Here is a 17,736-nt window from a genome sequence, read left to right on the forward strand (position 1 = left end):
GCCACATCTAACATTTACACTAGTGATGATTAGAGATGAATTTGATCCAAGGCATAGGTGTCACTGCTGTGAATGCATCAGCTGTAGCCAAGTAGGAAAACATTATATTCCTGCTAAAGTCAGCTTATTAAGAATGAGATAGGTTGAATGAAATGATTCATTCCCGTCATCTGGATGAGCTAGCTCTTCGTACATTAGATACTTTTACTATGGGAAGACAGTTTAGGAGATTTGCATGCGAGGAGAATCCTATGGGAAGAAAGTGATTTGGGTGAAGTATGGATGTGAGTTGTGACTGATATGAATGTTAAGGAGGTGACAACTACTTATGGGGACGGCAAATGGATTATGAAGGGTATTTGATCTTTTCAAAGCTTATTGGATTCTATGTGAGAACTGTAAACTGAATACGGTTCTGGCTTGATGTATCTTATGGTGACACCACATCTAAAGAAGGCTTCCCAAATTTATTCTGTTATGAGTGACAAGATCATGGTGCAGAGGTCCATAAAAGTGGTGATGTGCAGGTGTCTTGAGATTGTTCTTGTAAGACCCTTACAGGGCTGGGAATTTGAAGAGGTAAAACATTCTCCCAGAGGTTATACATCCCTCTTCCCACACAGTTCAGAGAGGATGATTTTCAGATTTTGAAAGGGTGATCTAGTAAATACTTCACAGTGAAGTCATACTGTCATGCTCAGTTCTGTTCAATGTGTAGAAGCAATGACCGTTGGAAATCATTATGAAGATCTAGAGCTTCAAGGATGGTGGAGTTTTCTATGTCATATGCAGTATAGGATACTATTTTGGCATTAGACAATCTAAAGAAAAAAATGTAATATCATTAATGTTGTTAATGCAACAACAGGAGATGTAGTATCATTAATGTTGTTAATGCAACAACAGGAGATGGCAGCAACACCTGCTTTTACATTGTAGGTTTCTTTGGATTTGATATTTTATGCTTAAATCAAGTACACTGTTTCTGAGAACTGTGGCGAGGTTAGGAGCTAGCAGAAAGATGTTATGTGGGAAGGGGGGGGGGGGGGGGGGGGGGNGGGGGGGGGGGGGGGGGGGGGGGGGGGGGGGGGGGTGTGGAGAATATTCAATTCTCAAGCTTGTATCTGGTGGAGAATTTGTGAGGAAAGGAACAAGGGATGTTTTCTGAAGATAGTATAGTACAGAAATTGAAAATGAAATGTCTAGCTCTTTTTACTTCTGGTGTAGAGGGATGTATTTAGAAGATCATGTTCCTATTTGTGATCTCTTAGATTCCTTACGAGATGACAAAGGAATACGAGTACTCCATATGTGCTCACTTTTGTATGTAAGGTTGACTCCCAGTTTTGAGGAGCCAATCTTATGTCAATAAATTATCATGTGTGTTGTGTTTGACATCTATAAACTAGTGTCTTGTATACATCAGGTCATCACTCTTCTCTTCTCTTATTTTCTCACCGAGATAGTTCTAAAAGTTTGCTTTCTACGGCAATATCTTGGGCTCCCCTTACAGCGGGTGTGTAGGATGAATGGTGCACGAGTATACTGTATAACTTGATAAAAACAAGGTGTGTATTGACATTTCATCATGTAAGATCGTCCTACATGCAACCATTTTATTTATGGGTGGAATGAGAAACTATACATGTGGGTATTTCATTTACTGGAAGAAATGCCTGTTATAAATATATTTTTTCTTTTGAGAAAGGTCAGATTGGCAGTTACAATTATTGTTGTGAGCATAACAACTTGCAGTTTCTGGTACTATGTTAATAAATGGTGGATATGTGAAAGATTATCCTAAAAAAGGAACCGCCTTCATTCTCTTACTAGTTTTTCATTCCCTTGATTGGATATCTATATATCTTTCATCTTTCTTTCGTAAGTGTCCTAGTGCTTTAGCCTCTCAATATTGATTTATCATGCATCCAGGTTATGGGCAATGACTCTTTGTTCTATTGTGATCAACAATATCTGCAAGGGCTTTTTTCATTTTCTACTGTTCTTCTTCAGAGCTTAATCGACACTGTTTTACAAGAACCAATACAGGTAACATCTTGCTTATCCTTTGCTCTTCCATGAAAGATAAAAGAATTAGGGGCCCGTTATTAAGCTAAATCTGAATACTGTCTTTGAAGGCTGCCCGAGGAAATCTCGCACTTGATGCTTGCAATGCTGTTGCATCTTCTTTTGAAGTAAGTCACAGTTCTTTGTGTGTTTTTTTCCTGAAATCATTGACTGAAGGACCTGTCGTCCTGGTTGGTATATAAAACTGCACCTAATCTCCAAGACATTCAAGTTAGTACCAGTACCAATTACGAAAGAGAAAGCTTTTTTCAAATCTTCCTATCTCTTATGGATGGACGTTAAAATGTTGGATTGTTTGTAAGGTTTGATGCAAGTAAATAGTCAAAGAAAGTTACCTTGTCTCAAAAAAAGTAAATAGTCAAAGTTCTGTTGTTTAATCCTAGAATGCTTGTTAAGTAGGTATGTCAAGGAGCATCAGAAATTTGCTCCAAGCTGGTCGAAACTGCCAAGCTATCTTTGAGCTCTAACAACAAATATCTTCAATCTACAATCAAGTTTCTCAACAACCGTGGATTTTTGCAAAGAGGAGAGTCGTAAAAAGTAGGAAAATAATATGTTCTGCAAAAGTGGTGTGTAGCTTACTTTGTCACTATAGTCTTACTTTGTTCTTAAGTTAAGCATCTATCTCTTTTTTTTTCCTTCATCAAGTTGATATCTATCATAATTTAGATTTTTCTGGTGTTCGAGAGTAGGTTTTTATGTTTGTAGTGTTTCTTCATTTCAATTTTCTACTTTGGTTTATTCATTTCGACGATCGTGTATTCTATAGTTTACCTGGGAAAGTTCATTGGTTTATGATCTATGTTTGTGTTGTCAATCAGTTTTAATTCTTTGGGAACCAATATGTATTTGGTTTTACTGTTGTAAATAGGAAATTACTTTTTGTCAAATTTTACGTCACTTGCCCAACTGGAGATAAATATCATCAACTCGGCAAAATGAACAGTGTGTGTGAAGTCTGTTTTAGATGTTTTTTTTTATAAAATAAAATGGACTAAACCTTCAAAAAGAGAAACAATTTAACTTGTTTTTTGCGGTTTTGCAAAAGTTTAAAGTTGCTTACAGATTATTTGGAAATTTCCAAAGAAATGGCAGCGTCTTTGGTACGAAGGAGAATATTTGACATGGTTTTAAATTAAAGGCATGTAACATATAGCAAAATGTCCTTTAATCTTGTAATCTTAAACTAAATATAATAAAAATGATCTATTTAAAACAAAATTGTATGAAAAGTAGACTCGTGTAGTATACCCTTATCTCTTGTTTCTGCAAATTGCTCAAAAGATTAAATCGATGGATATCGCGAGCTCTTTATCCTCAAACTCAAACATGTGGACGCAAAATGCTAACCTCAATCAAGCAACATTCTTTTTTCTCTTAACATAGAAGAGGGAAGAGACCTTTCTAAGAAGGGCATGGGACCTATGAATATTTTTCAAGAATACACAGTAAGTGCTGCTATTACACATTTCATCTCTAATAATAGATCCATAGTTTTTTTTTATAAAAAAAAAAAGACTTTGGTGATTGTTCCAAAAAATATGGTAGAGTTGAGACAATTATGTATGAGTTCAAACTCATGGAGAAGCACATAATAGATCGATATGAACATAATGAAATGCCCCGTAACATAACCAATTATTGTTGTATGGATGAATCTGAAACAAAGGTGAATTCCAATCAGGTCTACCAGTACAGTTCAAAAAAAGGGTTTTGCTTCAAATCAAGAAGACAAATACAAGAGTCGCCGCATAACATGAAACCAAAATGCATAAAAACATTCAAGGTGTGAAATATATTCAAGCAATAAATTATCCCTCCTTGGACATCATGTGCAAAAGTATAGAGTTGTGGAAAGTATGAATCAGGGAATTGTTACATATCTCTATTTGTATGTCTCAAGTATAGATGGTTGCAACTTGGTTAAATAATCAGGGACAAAAGCAATGTCAAAGGCCTCAGTAACTTTGACGAACGTTTATTTTCTGGTTTTTAGCTTGCGCAAACACTTGGGTATACCACAAAAAGTCAAATCAAAAGCCAGAGATGGTTGTATATCTTATCTTCAAACATCAAGGAGCAGGCGACGTGGATCCTCTACCACGTCTTTAATCCTTCTCAAAAAGTATACTGCCTCTCTTCCATCAATCAGCCTATGATCATATGTCAGCGCAATGTACATCATTGGTCTTGAGACAATGTCGCCTCCAACAACCATTGGGCGATTCACTATTGAATGCATTCCCAAGATAGCAGACTACAAAATCAAGCAACAAACATCAATCGTCAGATAGCTCTACTGGGAAATTTCAAAGTTCAAACCATGTTGTCTCAATAAGGACAAGTACCTGAGGAGGATTTATGATGGGGGTACTTAGAAGACTTCCATACACACCACCATTGGATATTGTAAACGATCCTCCAGCCATTTCATCAATAGAGATGGTTCCATTAGTTGCCTTCTTAGCAAGCTCGTTTATTGTCTTTTCTATCTCAGCAAAATTCATTCGGTCAACGTCGCGGAGAACAGGGACAACCAGACCCTGAACAATTGGAAAAGGAAAGTTGAACAATGGCAAATAAACACAAAGAGTAGGGTCTCAAAAGCAGGTAGAAGGACAAATTCGAGCCATCAGATTACAGGTTGTCTATAAACTGTCAATTTAATTCAAAATATTGAGTCAGAGAGGGGTGCTCATACCTTTGGGGTGCCAACAGCTATACTGATGTCTACATAGTCCCGATATATGATGTCATCACCGTCAATAACTGCATTAACTATAGGTTGATTCTGGAGTGCACTAACTGCTGCCTGAAATTTAGTATAAGATCTTTTCCATTGTAGTTAGTCAACGAAAATATATCAAAAATATTTTCAACATTGATGCTTTTCATACCTTCACAAATCCGGACATGAGTCCTAACTTCACACCATGCTTTTCAACAAACGTGTCTTTGTACTCAGATCGGAGCTTCATCAAATTTGTCCTGCAATAAGAAAGATGGAAGAAAGTGAATACAACTAATATAATGGGTGCATAGCTTCACTTCATGGGCTATGACAAATGGCTCCTACATCTCTAACATAACAGAAGAACAGAAATAGTCTTGCTTACAGGATATTAACTTGAGAAAGATGCTTAAGTTATAACCTCAAATGTCACTAGCTACAAAAAAATATCACCAAAAAGAAAGAAGTACTAAGATTTGGACCTTCTAAATCACTCAAGTAAACCAGTTTTACTCATCTAAAAAAACTGTTACATCATATGTGGACCCTTCCATTTTCATTGGCGTACCCATGTTTTCATGTGGATTCTTCAAAATACAAAGTTGGCAAAAATTAACACATCAGTAACGGACACATACTGAAAATGTACCCTTACATAAATCCATGCAACATAGATCAAGTTGTCAAAGGACTTGGTTATCTTTCTGATAACAGTAGGGTTAAGCTACAACATATGACAAAGAAGCTCACAAATTTGTTTATTAAAATAACAATCCAAACTTACATATCAACTTCATTGAATGTAGTCAACAATGCGAATGTGTTCTGAGAATCTTTCAATCGAGTGGCAACTCTTTTCCTGAGCCTAGTCATGGGAACCTATCATCAAGAGGGATTCAGATGTTGCTACTCAGTAATTGAGACAGATGCTCAAATGAATAGTGTCGTGACAAGAAGCTTTCAAAAGTCTAAGAGACTTACTCGTCTTTCCCGTTCTTTAGGTGGAAGTTGGGGTTCTGTAGCAGACCGTTTAGGAGGCGGTGCAGTTCCCTTAGACTTCTCCTTCACAGGAGCTGTCTCAACTTTGGGTTTCATCTCTTCCTCCTTTTTCTCTTGAATTGGAGAAGTTGGCTTCAGAGCTTCTTTTTCAGATGGCTTTTCAGACGGAGCAACATGATCTACACTCTCCACACCCTCACCGGATTTTGAAATGATAGCAACCTTGAAGCCTGGTTCCACAGTGTCTCCTTCCTTAGCTACAAACTATCAATGTTCAAAAGCAAATGCAAAATCCATTGATATCAAAATAACAAATGAATAAGAAACCTGGGGAAGAAAATGAAGAGTTCCAGTATTAAAACGATATTCTACCTTTTGGATTACACCGGCTTCAGGACTGGTTACATCAATTGTTACCTGGATGACATGTAAGCCATTAACCTCCACAGAAACCCATAAAAACAATTGGAGTTAATTAGTTAAACATGTTCAAATACCTTATCTGTTTCAATCTGAGCAATTGGCTCATCAACTTCTACTTTGTCACCAGGATCTGCACAAAAAGAATGAGATTAAAATAACCAAGTTATAAAGAAAAAAAGAATGTGGACACAATAACAAAAAACATACTCTTCAGCAATTTAGCCAGTGTGCCGTCGCTTATAGATTCGCCCATATATGGAACAACAGCATCGACCAGATCACCTTTGGCAGAAATACAAATGAGGCAAAGAAAGGCACAAAATGTTAGTAATTGTATTACATTGATGAGACAATTGAGCACAGTAGGACACGGCAATTTAAGCAATTTCTGAACTATTAATAAAATTGTCAGTCATCGCACTGATAGTCGTTCATTCAACAATTGAGAGACAACTAATTGTGCACACAATGAATACATGGGTTAAAAGTGTCTATAATGAACTTGCTAGACGTAACACTGGCAGTCATCATTAAACTCCATTATTGCAGTACATGTATAGCTGATCCCTCCACTTTGGATTAACGTATTTCAAGATATCCATCAGCTGAATTCATGTACTAATAATGAAAATAGAAGGGTAAACGTCCTAATGTTCCTCTGTATTCATATTTAATCCCAACCAAGCCCAATAGAAGAACTAAAAGGGATAGCACTGAAGGGAAGACTAGAAATGGAAACAGGAAGATGAATAAGAGTAAACATCCAACCAATCCATCATTTCACAACATATGGAGTATAAATCAATTTTAAATTTCAAATGAAGACATAACTTCACCCCCATTCCAAGTAGCTATCTCTGTATGTTTAGATAGATTATGCAAATTAACCATTCAATCTTAAATATGAATTTGCAGATTATCGCAATTAACATGTTAAAAGTGAGATCACAATGGAAATAACAAAAGAACTAATATCTCAATACTAAAACAGAAGAGGAAACGGTATCTTCTCAAAGATTATGAATAGGTAATAATCATTTCAGGTGACAAAAACTAGAGAAGACATTTTAATTTTAAATAGCTACATGTTGTACATCAGCAGATGCAACATTATTATCAAGATTCAAGACAAGACAAGAAGGTTAATTACTATTATAGAAGATATACCACTATTTGAACAAAAAGGCCTGATGCAAATCTGTTGTGATAGACTTGAGTGAAGATTACCCACAGCTCCCCTGCAGACAGCAAAATAATTCATGTGGACCAACAAAAAAGGGGGGGAAAGAAAAGTAGAAGCAGCAAAATGTAACATAATCATCAATTTCGCTTGCTCTTTACTCACTAACATCCACCAAAGAAAGAATTACATCATAACAGGGTGCAGCATAAGAAAGCGTGCACATACTTCAAGGCGTATTATCTCATCTTTTGTTATACAGTTTGATGAAAATGGGAGAATAATAGTCAAAAAATGATTTCAGTTATTTTATGTGGTCAGTTCTGCATTATTGAAACAGGTCAACTGCTGAAATAATAGATAATATATGTACACACACACACTAAAGCAGATCAATATTGCTTTTTAAGATCCACTTCTTTTATTGTTTCAAGATCAACTTTTTTGTTTTATGGGTCCAAAGACTTCTTTGAGAATACAAAGTTATCAAATCTATGATCATAAAACTCCCTTACTCTCAGTTTGTTATTGTATGATGAAGTCCCCTATGGACATCCCGAAAATCCCTACACAATAAAATCATTCACAACTTGTCCAATAGTAAAGTTCAATTTAGTTAAGATACAAATCTAGATCATGATATGATCTCCTTATCAATCTCCAAGTCTTCAAAAATAAATATATTCTTCTAACAACAATGTGAACGTAATGCAAGTCATTTTACTAATCTATAGGCAATCAAATTATGTTTGTTTGTTTGTATTCTTATCAACCTTCAATATTGGGTCATGTGTAGCATTACTATACATTCCCTATTCATGGGGTTGGTTATTTGTCAACACCAGTATAGCTTACAATGTGTTTGGAAGCCCTCCACCATTGTATAGTTATTATAGAAAATTCATAATTACCCCATTCAACTATAACTTTTTTAAAAAAAAGACACTCAAACTATGAAAAGGTCCTAGTAGCCCATTATTCTTGTTCAAAGTGGATTTATTACCTCCTTTTGGTCCTACGTGGCACATAGAGTGTATTTCACTCACCACTAGCGAGTGAGATAAGTAAAAAAAAATATTTTATTTATTTCAGTATTATTTAATTAGAAATATTAGTTTCTTTTTACTCTATTTATTTAATCGTATTTTTTCAATTATTCTTGCCGTTTTATCTTTCTTTACCCAGTAGACCGAGGTTACAAAGGGGACTTCTGTTCACCTGAGGGAGCCAGAAATTAGTGAGATTATTGGAAAGACAAAGAGATGAAAGCGGAGTGAGGTGACAGAGAAAGATCAGAAAAGGCCGGTAAGAAAAGCGCCGGAGAAATTGGTGGCTAAGATGGAGGCAGAATCGTTGGGTGTCTTAGAGTCAAGAGAGAGAGTTTGAATTAGGGAGAGAGTTTTATTCACTGCAACACATCTTTATTTTGTGCAAAAATCAAAAGGCAAAGTACATAAAAAGAAGATTAATCATGGAGAAAATAAAAAAAAATTGCTTCTACAATTTTGCTTGGCCATTGAGTTGATAGTTTTTTTAAAAAAATAAATAAATTCATTTTGATTGGACGATAGAAAATTAAATGGTTGAAATGGTGTTGTAGCAGTGGTGCCGGCGGCAGCGAAGAGGAGAAAAAGGTTGGATTTACAGCTGTCCAACATACTTGAACAATTGAAGAAGAAGAGGGAATTATTGTTTAAAAAAATTAAATAAGAAACAAATGAAAAAAAAAAATTAAAAAATAACTGGCACGTGGTAGGTAATAGTTGGTGCGTGTATGCACTTTCTTTCTTATAGGTGAGATTGACAGAAAAATGTGATACTTTTACCACTTTTAAATTAGTTAAGGAGGTATTAGGACCTTTGCAAAGTTTGAGTGTCTTTTTAAAAAAAGTGTTATAGTTGAATGGGGTAATGATGTGTTTTCTCTAGTATAAAACAGGAAGTAGGGAGTGTTCTACTTATATCATGTATAGAAACATGTAGATCTTATTTTCTTTAGGGCCCATGAAAATGTTGTCCTTCTCAAGGCTCATTTGTTTGCACTATGATTCAGACCTTAGGTCATTAAGTGCATTTGTTTTCATTAAGATTTAAGCACTTAATTGATCTGAATGGGTCTTCATCATCAAACAAAGTCTTAATATAATTAAGAGGTATGCTTGTGTGGATAATACTCACCACTCTATTCACAATCACCAGCCACCACTTCTAACCATATATTTGTCATTACAACCACCACCACCACTACCATCATCAGCCATCTCTACTACAACCATCGCTGCCAACTACTACTATCAGCCGCTACCACCTCATCATTAAAATTATATCCATTATGACTACCATCATCATCATTGTCGTTGTCGCAGCCGCTACCTCCAACACCACTATCAACCACTACCACCAGTAGTCAATCTCTACCACCATCACAACTAGCATCGCTGCCAAGTACCACCACCACTGTCATTGTCACCGTTGCTGCCACTTATTCCACCACTATCAGCCACTACCACGGTCAATCCCTACTACCAACCACTTCCACCATCACAACAATCAGTGCCACCAACTACTACCAACACATCATCAACCACCACACATTCTTCCGCCACCAACATAAACACCGCTAACTACTAACATCAACCAACTTCACCATCACAACCACCACCACCACTACCAATCACCACCATCATGACAATCACTGTAACACCAACCACATTCACTATCACCACCACTATTACTAGTCACCAATACCAACCATTACCACCACCACTGTCACTACAAACCATCTTCACCATCACTAGCGAACATAAATGTTTCATTTTTATATCAAATAATGATTTTTTTATTTACAAAATAAATAAGTTGTGCATATTCAGATGATAGAAAATAAACAATCTTAATCATTTAGTGTTTAGATCTAGTGACAAAATTTTAATCATTTAGATTAAGACGTCTTAATCCTAATGTAAACAAGTGAGGCCTCAAACTGCCTCAGCTCTTGATTTCTCATTTATGTACAGGAAGACACATAGGCAGCTGCCAAAAACAAGGTCTGGTCTTCTAGTAAAGTATAATGACAAAAACAATGATCTAGTTGTATAGCTAACAACAATACTAAGATATGCAAAGATTAAAAAAACAATTGTTGGTTTCACCTCAAACATAGAACTAAAGCATGGTTGTCCTATGAGGAAAATGGGAGCGCTAATTGGAGGAAACATATGGTGCATTTTTTCATGCTATACACCTTTACAAAGCAGGTCTCTTAGTAATGAAAATAGTTACTAACCTTTCTGGCCTCAAGTTCTCTGAGCATCCTGTATCACAAATTGGGAGTTAATAACAATAGCAACATGAGATGAATATATTGAATTTTGTGATTGAGCCACCACAATTACCAGGTAAAACAAGATGACTGAAATGCCGAGCATGACCGCATTGTCTAGGAAGAAGTAATATCTGTTGACATGTGAAAAGTATGTTATGCCTAAAATCTCAAATAGAACAAAGTATACAAGCAAAAGGAAGGAGCGTAGCCAGTCCAATATATGAGACTGGAATTTCAAAAGACAAATAGCATCCCGGAATTAGAGGACAAAAAAATATATATATTGCCTGGATAACTATCAGATGGTTTATCTCAAACATCATATCGTGAATTCAGGAAACTACCTAATTTAGAACACAATCATAGTCGAAAGCTAGAAATATCACAGTAGATAACGAGAAGTAGAAGGAAAAAAGACATGGTAACGTAAACTGCAGGTGAGGTCTAAGGACTGACATCATACAGTTCCAAACCAATTTACCTACTTAGTAAAACAACCTAAAAACCTACTAAATTAAAGGAAATCAATTTGATGAACAGTACTCCCTGTTTGGATAACCTGATATTCTTATCAAAACAATGTTGTCATTTCATTGGCCAAGATAGACTATTGACAAATGATCATCAAGTACTTAAACCCGATAGCTCAATAATTAACATCTTTTTTGATAACCATGATATCCGAGCCAGCTCGCACGCATCTCGATTCTCGACCAATCCGTATGATATTTGTCACCTCCCACCAGCAACAAGTATTAGGTAACTCTATCCACCAAGTCTAGGACAGATGACCTCCGAGACTTCCTTCTAGATATAGATTTTCCATACTGCCAAGGAAGGAATACAGATAGAAAGAAATTGCCTCATGTTTTTGTCTTTGCTGGGATTTGAACCTAAGACATCATGGTGCTTAACCCACTTCATCGACCACTACATCTATTCTCCCAATGGTAACTTTTATAACACCTCTACCTTTGAATTTTGAAGGTCTAAAAGCTCATTACCATCGATGCTAGGTCAGTAATGTATTTATCTTAAAACTGACCAAATGTCACACCTCAAATTGCAAGAATTTCAGGTAAAAATGTTCCAAAATAGAATTTAGCAAAAACTTGACCACCGAAAAACTGAAAATCAATAAGATAAGAAACATTTACATATTTACATCCAGCTATAAATAGACATTACCTCTTCAGTTGCAGCAGATGAAATTCTAAATGTAGACACTGCAGGTCGAACTGCATACATAGATTTCCCTAAACCCTGCCCAAAAGAATAAACAAAAAAATCGCCATATTCATTTCATCAACTCATCATAAAGCGCCGAACAAAGTATACAACTTTAAAAAAAAAAAAAACAAATCAGAAAACATACCGAAGCAGAAGCAACCTTGCGCCTTAAAACGCCCAGCATCGTAGATTTGGTCTATTAAACCTGTTAAAAAAAAAAGAGTTTAGATGGAGGCGATAAAGTAGATCTCTTACAGAAAAATCAATACATAGGAGAAGAAGTTTTTTGACCTAAAGAATCAATGGAGGAAGATCAATGGAGTAGGGTTTAGGAGAAAAGAAAGTCTTAAGGGAGAACAAGTTCGTACTTCCTACAGCAGCTTTGCTTTTTTATTTTTCTTATTATTCAGACTGTTCTATGCTTTTTGCCTTCCAGAAGGAGGTGAGGGAATAAACTAGAAATGTCAACTTGTCTCAAATTTGACCCTCAATTTTAATTTTAAAAATAAAAACAAGTTAGGTTAATACATTGTTTATTCTCAAAGTTTGTAATCAAATCATCTTTACTATTCCATTTTTCAGCATTTGTTAAATCGATCCAACAATCTACATTTTTTGTTATTCATTTTTCATCTTTGTCTCTAACAATAACAACTAGAGCATCGGCCCTATGAGTTGGTAGTCGCAAAATCGATGGTGAGTTTTTCAAAGAAAGAGCATGTCAAACTAGTCGAGACTTGTCGGTTAACTATTATAGGTAAATTTTATAATTAAACCTTCAATTGAAAAGATAAGATCTAATATTGGGAGAACTATGGCTATAAAAGGAGCTATCCAGATTAAGGTGTATAGTCTCATCATATTTTTATTGATTTTACTCTGGAAGAATATTATAGGATTATGTATAGCATAAATTTTTTATTTCGATCCATAGCATGCAAATGAAAATCCGATTTAATGAAACTTCTAAAATGGAAAGTTGATTTTAAGTCAGAGCTTGAGAATACTCTTGTCCTTGTTGGAGTTAACATCTAAAACATGTGGATGTTAATTTTGTGTTGAAGTTTAGATCCAATTTGCATATTTATTATTGTCACGATCCGAGTCTACACCTTAGGTATGACCTGCATCAAGATCACGAATGACCCTAGGTGGACTCTTGGTATTGACATGCTGCTAATGAATTGATCTGGCATTTTATGAAATATGAGCGGAAGCTAAATATGGTTAACTAAACATGTACTAAATATGAGTCTGAGCAAAATAATTCAAAAATCCATGAAACTGCACAACTAACGTCTAAATAAAGCATCAGCTATCTAGAATGAGAAAAACAAGTATGTTGGGACATGACCTTTAGCTGCCTTATAACAAATAATAGAACTAGCAACAAGTCTAACTACTAACTAATTCATGAAGTCCTCGAATGAGAAGGATGGACAAACTACTGATTGGAAAGCTACAATCTATCTAGCCACGAGTCTAAGAACGAATGCTTAAGTTTTCTTTGAGACTTAATGGGTAAAAGAATACTAGTTGATAAAATCTTACATACTTGGAATGAAAATATCTGATGGAATTCTTGAACTAAAGCTTGAAGATGCAGAACCTTAGTTTCTTGCTTAAGAAGAGTTTGATTGCATTGTCTGATAATTCTAAGTGTTTGGCATAGGGGGAGTGGTATTAGTCGCCCATTCCCCCTAATCCCACTTAGAATTAAAAAAAAAGACATATTATAGAAATTAAAAGAGGAGAAAGACCAAACTAATCTTGAAATAAAAATTGTCGAAACTTTCCACAAGAGTCACTTACTGTTTGTGAATGACTGACGGTCCGTAGATTCCATCCGTCGAATTCAGACTAAAATTTCAGCCTCTGAGTTCAATCCACGAGACTAATCTACAGTATGTGATTCCATCTACGACCCGTAGATTGTGTCTGTGAAAGTGAACCAGTAGAAAAATAGTTATGTTTTCTTGCACATCATTCCACGAGTCCAATTTACAATCCATAATCTGATCCACAACCCGTGGTTTGAACTTGTGAAACTCAAGTTAATTAAAAACCAAATTTCTAAAGTTGATCTACGAACACCATTTATGGTCTGTGGTACATTTTACAAATTCTAGAAGTTTTGAAGTTAAAAATCTCTTAACCTCTCTTGATTTGTTAGGTACGATATGATCTGATTTTAAAATTCATAAGATATTGCAAAGACTATCTCCCCAAACAATCTAGTTTAACTGACAGAATGAAATGATATTACTGAGTTGTTAAACCTTATTTTTATTGACAATATTTCTCATCACTTGCATAATTTTCCAATTCCTCTTGTTCCAGAGCTTACTAATTAACTCCAAAAAATATATTTTTATGTCTTTTCAATCATCCACCAACTATATTTTTATTGTCCCACCACATTATATCATTTTATCTCTACTCGACATCAACCTATGCAAGAATTGGCTTCTTGCTATTCAATGCCTTCGCGTACCTAAGTAACCAAGCTAATTGAGCTTTCTTGTATTTGTGACGCTGCAATGCAAGACATTTGATTATTAGGTTAGATTCTCGTGAAGACCTTGTGATAGAACTTATTTAAATTAGTTTTTCTCTTTTTGATAAATCAAAATCTGTCCACACGAGATTTTTACGAAAAATCTTAATAGCTTGTTATCGATTTTCGACATCCATTTTAATGTTCTTTCGCTACAATGTAGTTTAACTTAACTCCATATTATCCTCAACACTTGTGTTTGTACACATATCAATAATTCAATTTTCACAAAGTTAATCATCGTCTAAAGCTATACTAATGGGGGTTCATTTAGGCATTCAAAAAGTGTCTAAAATTTATGGGTATTAAAGTAATGCTGTTTATTAGGCCAAAAAGTTGATGTACTGTCCTTTGCCTTGACCGTCCATATTTTCCGCAAGTACTATTCTAAATTTTGTTAATACTTATATGTATGACTCGTGTTGAGTTATTTAATATTCTTTCGCTTTAATTTGTTTGTTCGGTTTTAATTTGACATATAACTTACTTAAGTAAAGATTTTTTTAAAAATCTTGTGGTTTTAAATTAAAAATTAAGTGTATCAAAATATCTTTTAATATTGTGGTTTTAAATATGTCATGTGAAAAGTTAAAATTAAAAAATTGCTAAAAAGGAAAAAAGACATTCTTCTCATATACAACAAATACAGTGGAAAATAAAAGGAAAATTTCTCGAAGGACATGTTAAACACCAAATTTCTATTGATATTGCTCCAGATAACACATATTAAGAGTACTATATAACTTAGTTTATTAATTCCCATGAAAATGACAGAGAAAAAGAGAACTTGAATTTGCTTAAAAACCATTAATATAATCCATTTTTCTTTTATCAGCAAATAGACATTGCTAATATTGGTATATTATAAATTAAGTAGTTAAACAAAACAAAAGCGGGGATAGCTCAGTTGGGAGAGCGTCAGACTGAAGATCTGAAGGTCACGTGTTCGATCCACGTTCACCGCATTTTATTTTTGGATTTTTTTTATTTGTTGAAACTTGAGTTGTACATTTTTCTCCATTATATTGTATTCTTCAATATTATTTATATGTAATATAGCAAATTCAATTACTATGCGGGAGGAATGGGGTAGTGAGTGACGGTTCAGAGATGGTAAGGTTGGGATGGTTAAGGGGTGGGGAAGGAACAATGAACTTGAAATGTTATTTAAGAAATTTATTTTCCCTATTTCATTAAAAGGAAGTCATTTTCTTCATCTTTAAATAAATTTATTTTCTCAAAGAAAATATTGCCAAAATATTTTAACCAACTACGAACGAATGTGAAAAAATTGAAAAGCATTTTAAGCTTCATGTTAACAATTCGATGAAGAAGATAAGTAACTATAGTATAAATGAATCAGCCCCACGTCATGAAATAAACTTCTTCTTCTTTTTGCTTTACACTAGAAGAAATATATTTATATATGTAAAAAATTACTAAAATTTTAATAAATATTAAATTTTGAACCCATAAAATGAAAATCATAATGAGTTCAACCTTCGGTCCGCCTATAAACATACATGTTATCTTGGAAACTTGGCACATAGAGAAATTTGAGAAAATTGAATTCTAAAGCTCCGCTTCTGCTTGTTCTTCTTCTTGATATTGATGTCCGTAGATGACTTAGGATCACGCAAAACACAAACGTCTCCATTACAGACGAATCGGCTGGACACTGAGTCTGACGACTCAGAAAAACAGCTGCAAAAATTGAACAAAGCCATAGAAAAAACTAATGAAATATGTATGTGTTCAATTTTGTTTTTATGAAATAAGGGGTCTTATGGCACTATATATATAATATATGTGTAGATAGGACATCCAAAAATATAATAATATTAATAATGTGAAAAATAAAGTGCATTGAATTGTTCCAGCTTGTGTCTTGCAATAATTTTCACTACATTGAATTGTTCCAGCTTGCTTCTTGCAATTTTTCTTGTTAAGGTCGGCATCTTAATTAGAGTCAATTAAAACAAGCTATGACTCTTGTGTGTGTTTTTGGTACATAGAAAGGAAAATGTATTTTATCATTTTCGGTAACTAGCCGAAAATATTATCTTAAAAGTATTTTATATAATCTATGGAAATATTATAGCAGTATCGATGGAGGGTAGGGAGTGCGATATGTGGTACGACAAAGAGGAAAAATTAGTATGGAATATCATTTATGGAACTTATTTTCTCAACCTCTTACTAAATAAGTAATTTTTTTCAAATATTTCTTTTAAAAGATATTTTTTCAAATTTATGATCGATCAAATATGAAAAAGTCTGAAAATAACTTTTCCAACCACAACCTATATATGTTCATCATGGCCGGGGTGGTTTAGTGCACATTCTTTGCTGAAAAATTATGTGCAGTATGAAAGTTAATTATTAACAATTATAAGCGTACATTTAGTTTTGTACATTCTTAATATGAGAAAAGAGTTGTGTACTTATCGTCAAGTTTTTGGCTCTGGCATATGCGTCCATACCAACATCATTAATAATTGGAACTATTCACGTGTGAAATGAATGTGCTATTTTCTACTTTAAAAATCCAAATTAGGTGAGAATAATCCATTTTGATTAACAAGGGGCTGGGTCAAGGACCATACACAAACAAATGTATGAAAATATATTTAATTAATTAGACTAACAAGTCCAAATGTTCGATGTGTGAAAGTTTGCATAAAAAAATTCAACGTTTAACCAACTAATCCACTTTTTAATTTCTAAAATTTCCTTCTTTTTTTTTTGTCTCGATGTGCTTTCTTTAATGACATATAAATGACTTCCACATTTGAAAATTTCAATTGCTTTTTAACCACGTAAATAAAATTTAACCATTTAAATTTAATGAGTTAAAATTTTTAAAGAAATTTATCACCGTTATGAAACTAATAATTGTGGATGTCCATTATTATAGAAATAAATCTTCCATTATCTCTTATTATTACTATTCTCTCTGTTGATTTTTACTTGTCCATTAAACTAAAATAGTTGTCCAACAATACTTATCTTGTTTGAAAGTATTGTTGGACATACTTATTTTATACTTATTCTGCAATGCTTTCCAAATTTTCTTTGCACTAGAGTAAGTTCTATCATAATAATCATAAAAATTATCAAATAGACAATTAAGAATATAATATCGACACTTATAGAAATCACCATCAATCGTACTTTTCCACTTTATCTAGATGAAAAATAGT

At 34.2% G+C, this 17,736-nt stretch overlaps 2 protein-coding genes and 1 non-coding gene across 6 annotated transcripts in view; 2 read left to right on the top strand and 1 right to left on the bottom strand.

The window, feature by feature from the left end:
* The window catches only part of LOC125862077 (uncharacterized), a 34,913-nt gene extending 31,938 nt beyond the window's left edge, over positions 1-2,975 (top strand). Inside the window, exons 21-23 of one of the 4 annotated variants that reach the window (XM_049542059.1) lie at positions 1,933-2,049; positions 2,139-2,195; positions 2,488-2,975. In XM_049542059.1, the coding sequence (XP_049398016.1) occupies positions 1,933-2,049; positions 2,139-2,195; positions 2,488-2,625 (312 nt within the window). In that variant the 3' untranslated portion in view covers positions 2,626-2,975. Of the gene's footprint in view, positions 1-1,932; positions 2,050-2,138; positions 2,196-2,484 lie in introns of all 4 variants that reach the window. The other 3 variants (XM_049542060.1, XM_049542061.1, XM_049542062.1) reach the window with 3 other exon arrangements.
* Positions 2,976-3,840: 865 nt separating this feature from the next.
* LOC125862266 (dihydrolipoyllysine-residue succinyltransferase component of 2-oxoglutarate dehydrogenase complex 1, mitochondrial-like) lies at positions 3,841-12,405 on the bottom strand. The gene is made up of 15 exons (XM_049542301.1): positions 12,268-12,405; positions 12,122-12,181; positions 11,935-12,009; positions 10,817-10,877; positions 10,708-10,735; positions 7,409-7,479; positions 6,449-6,523; positions 6,316-6,371; positions 6,191-6,235; positions 5,801-6,082; positions 5,604-5,698; positions 4,986-5,076; positions 4,790-4,900; positions 4,437-4,631; positions 3,841-4,345 (listed from the first exon to the last, which is right to left on the bottom strand). The coding sequence occupies exons 2-15, from the start codon at positions 12,158-12,160 to the stop codon at positions 4,154-4,156; spliced, it is 1,416 nt and encodes a 471-aa protein (XP_049398258.1). The 5' UTR covers positions 12,161-12,181; positions 12,268-12,405; the 3' UTR covers positions 3,841-4,153.
* A 3,020-nt stretch (positions 12,406-15,425) lies between these two features.
* Positions 15,426-15,498, top strand: TRNAF-GAA (transfer RNA phenylalanine (anticodon GAA)). Its single transcript has one exon. It is a non-coding gene; the product is annotated as a tRNA-Phe (tRNA).
* The last annotated feature ends 2,238 nt before the right edge of the window (positions 15,499-17,736 follow it).

The sequence above is a fragment of the Solanum stenotomum genome, chromosome 4 (genome assembly GCF_019186545.1).
Source record: "Solanum stenotomum isolate F172 chromosome 4, ASM1918654v1, whole genome shotgun sequence".
NCBI lineage: Eukaryota > Viridiplantae > Streptophyta > Magnoliopsida > Solanales > Solanaceae > Solanum > Solanum stenotomum.

Bases quoted from the DNA above. Each gene is read 5' to 3' on its own strand.
- LOC125862266 (XM_049542301.1), bottom strand. From the start codon at position 12,160: ATGCTGGGCGTTTTAAGGCGCAAGGTTGCTTCTGCTTCG. The intron at 10,736-10,816 runs GTAATTGTGGTG...TTTGTGATACAG, and splicing joins CAGTCATCTTGTTTTACCTG to GATGCTCAGAGAACTTGAGG. The intron at 4,632-4,789 runs GTATGAGCACCC...CCAATTGTTCAG, and splicing joins TAGCTGTTGGCACCCCAAAG to GGTCTGGTTGTCCCTGTTCT.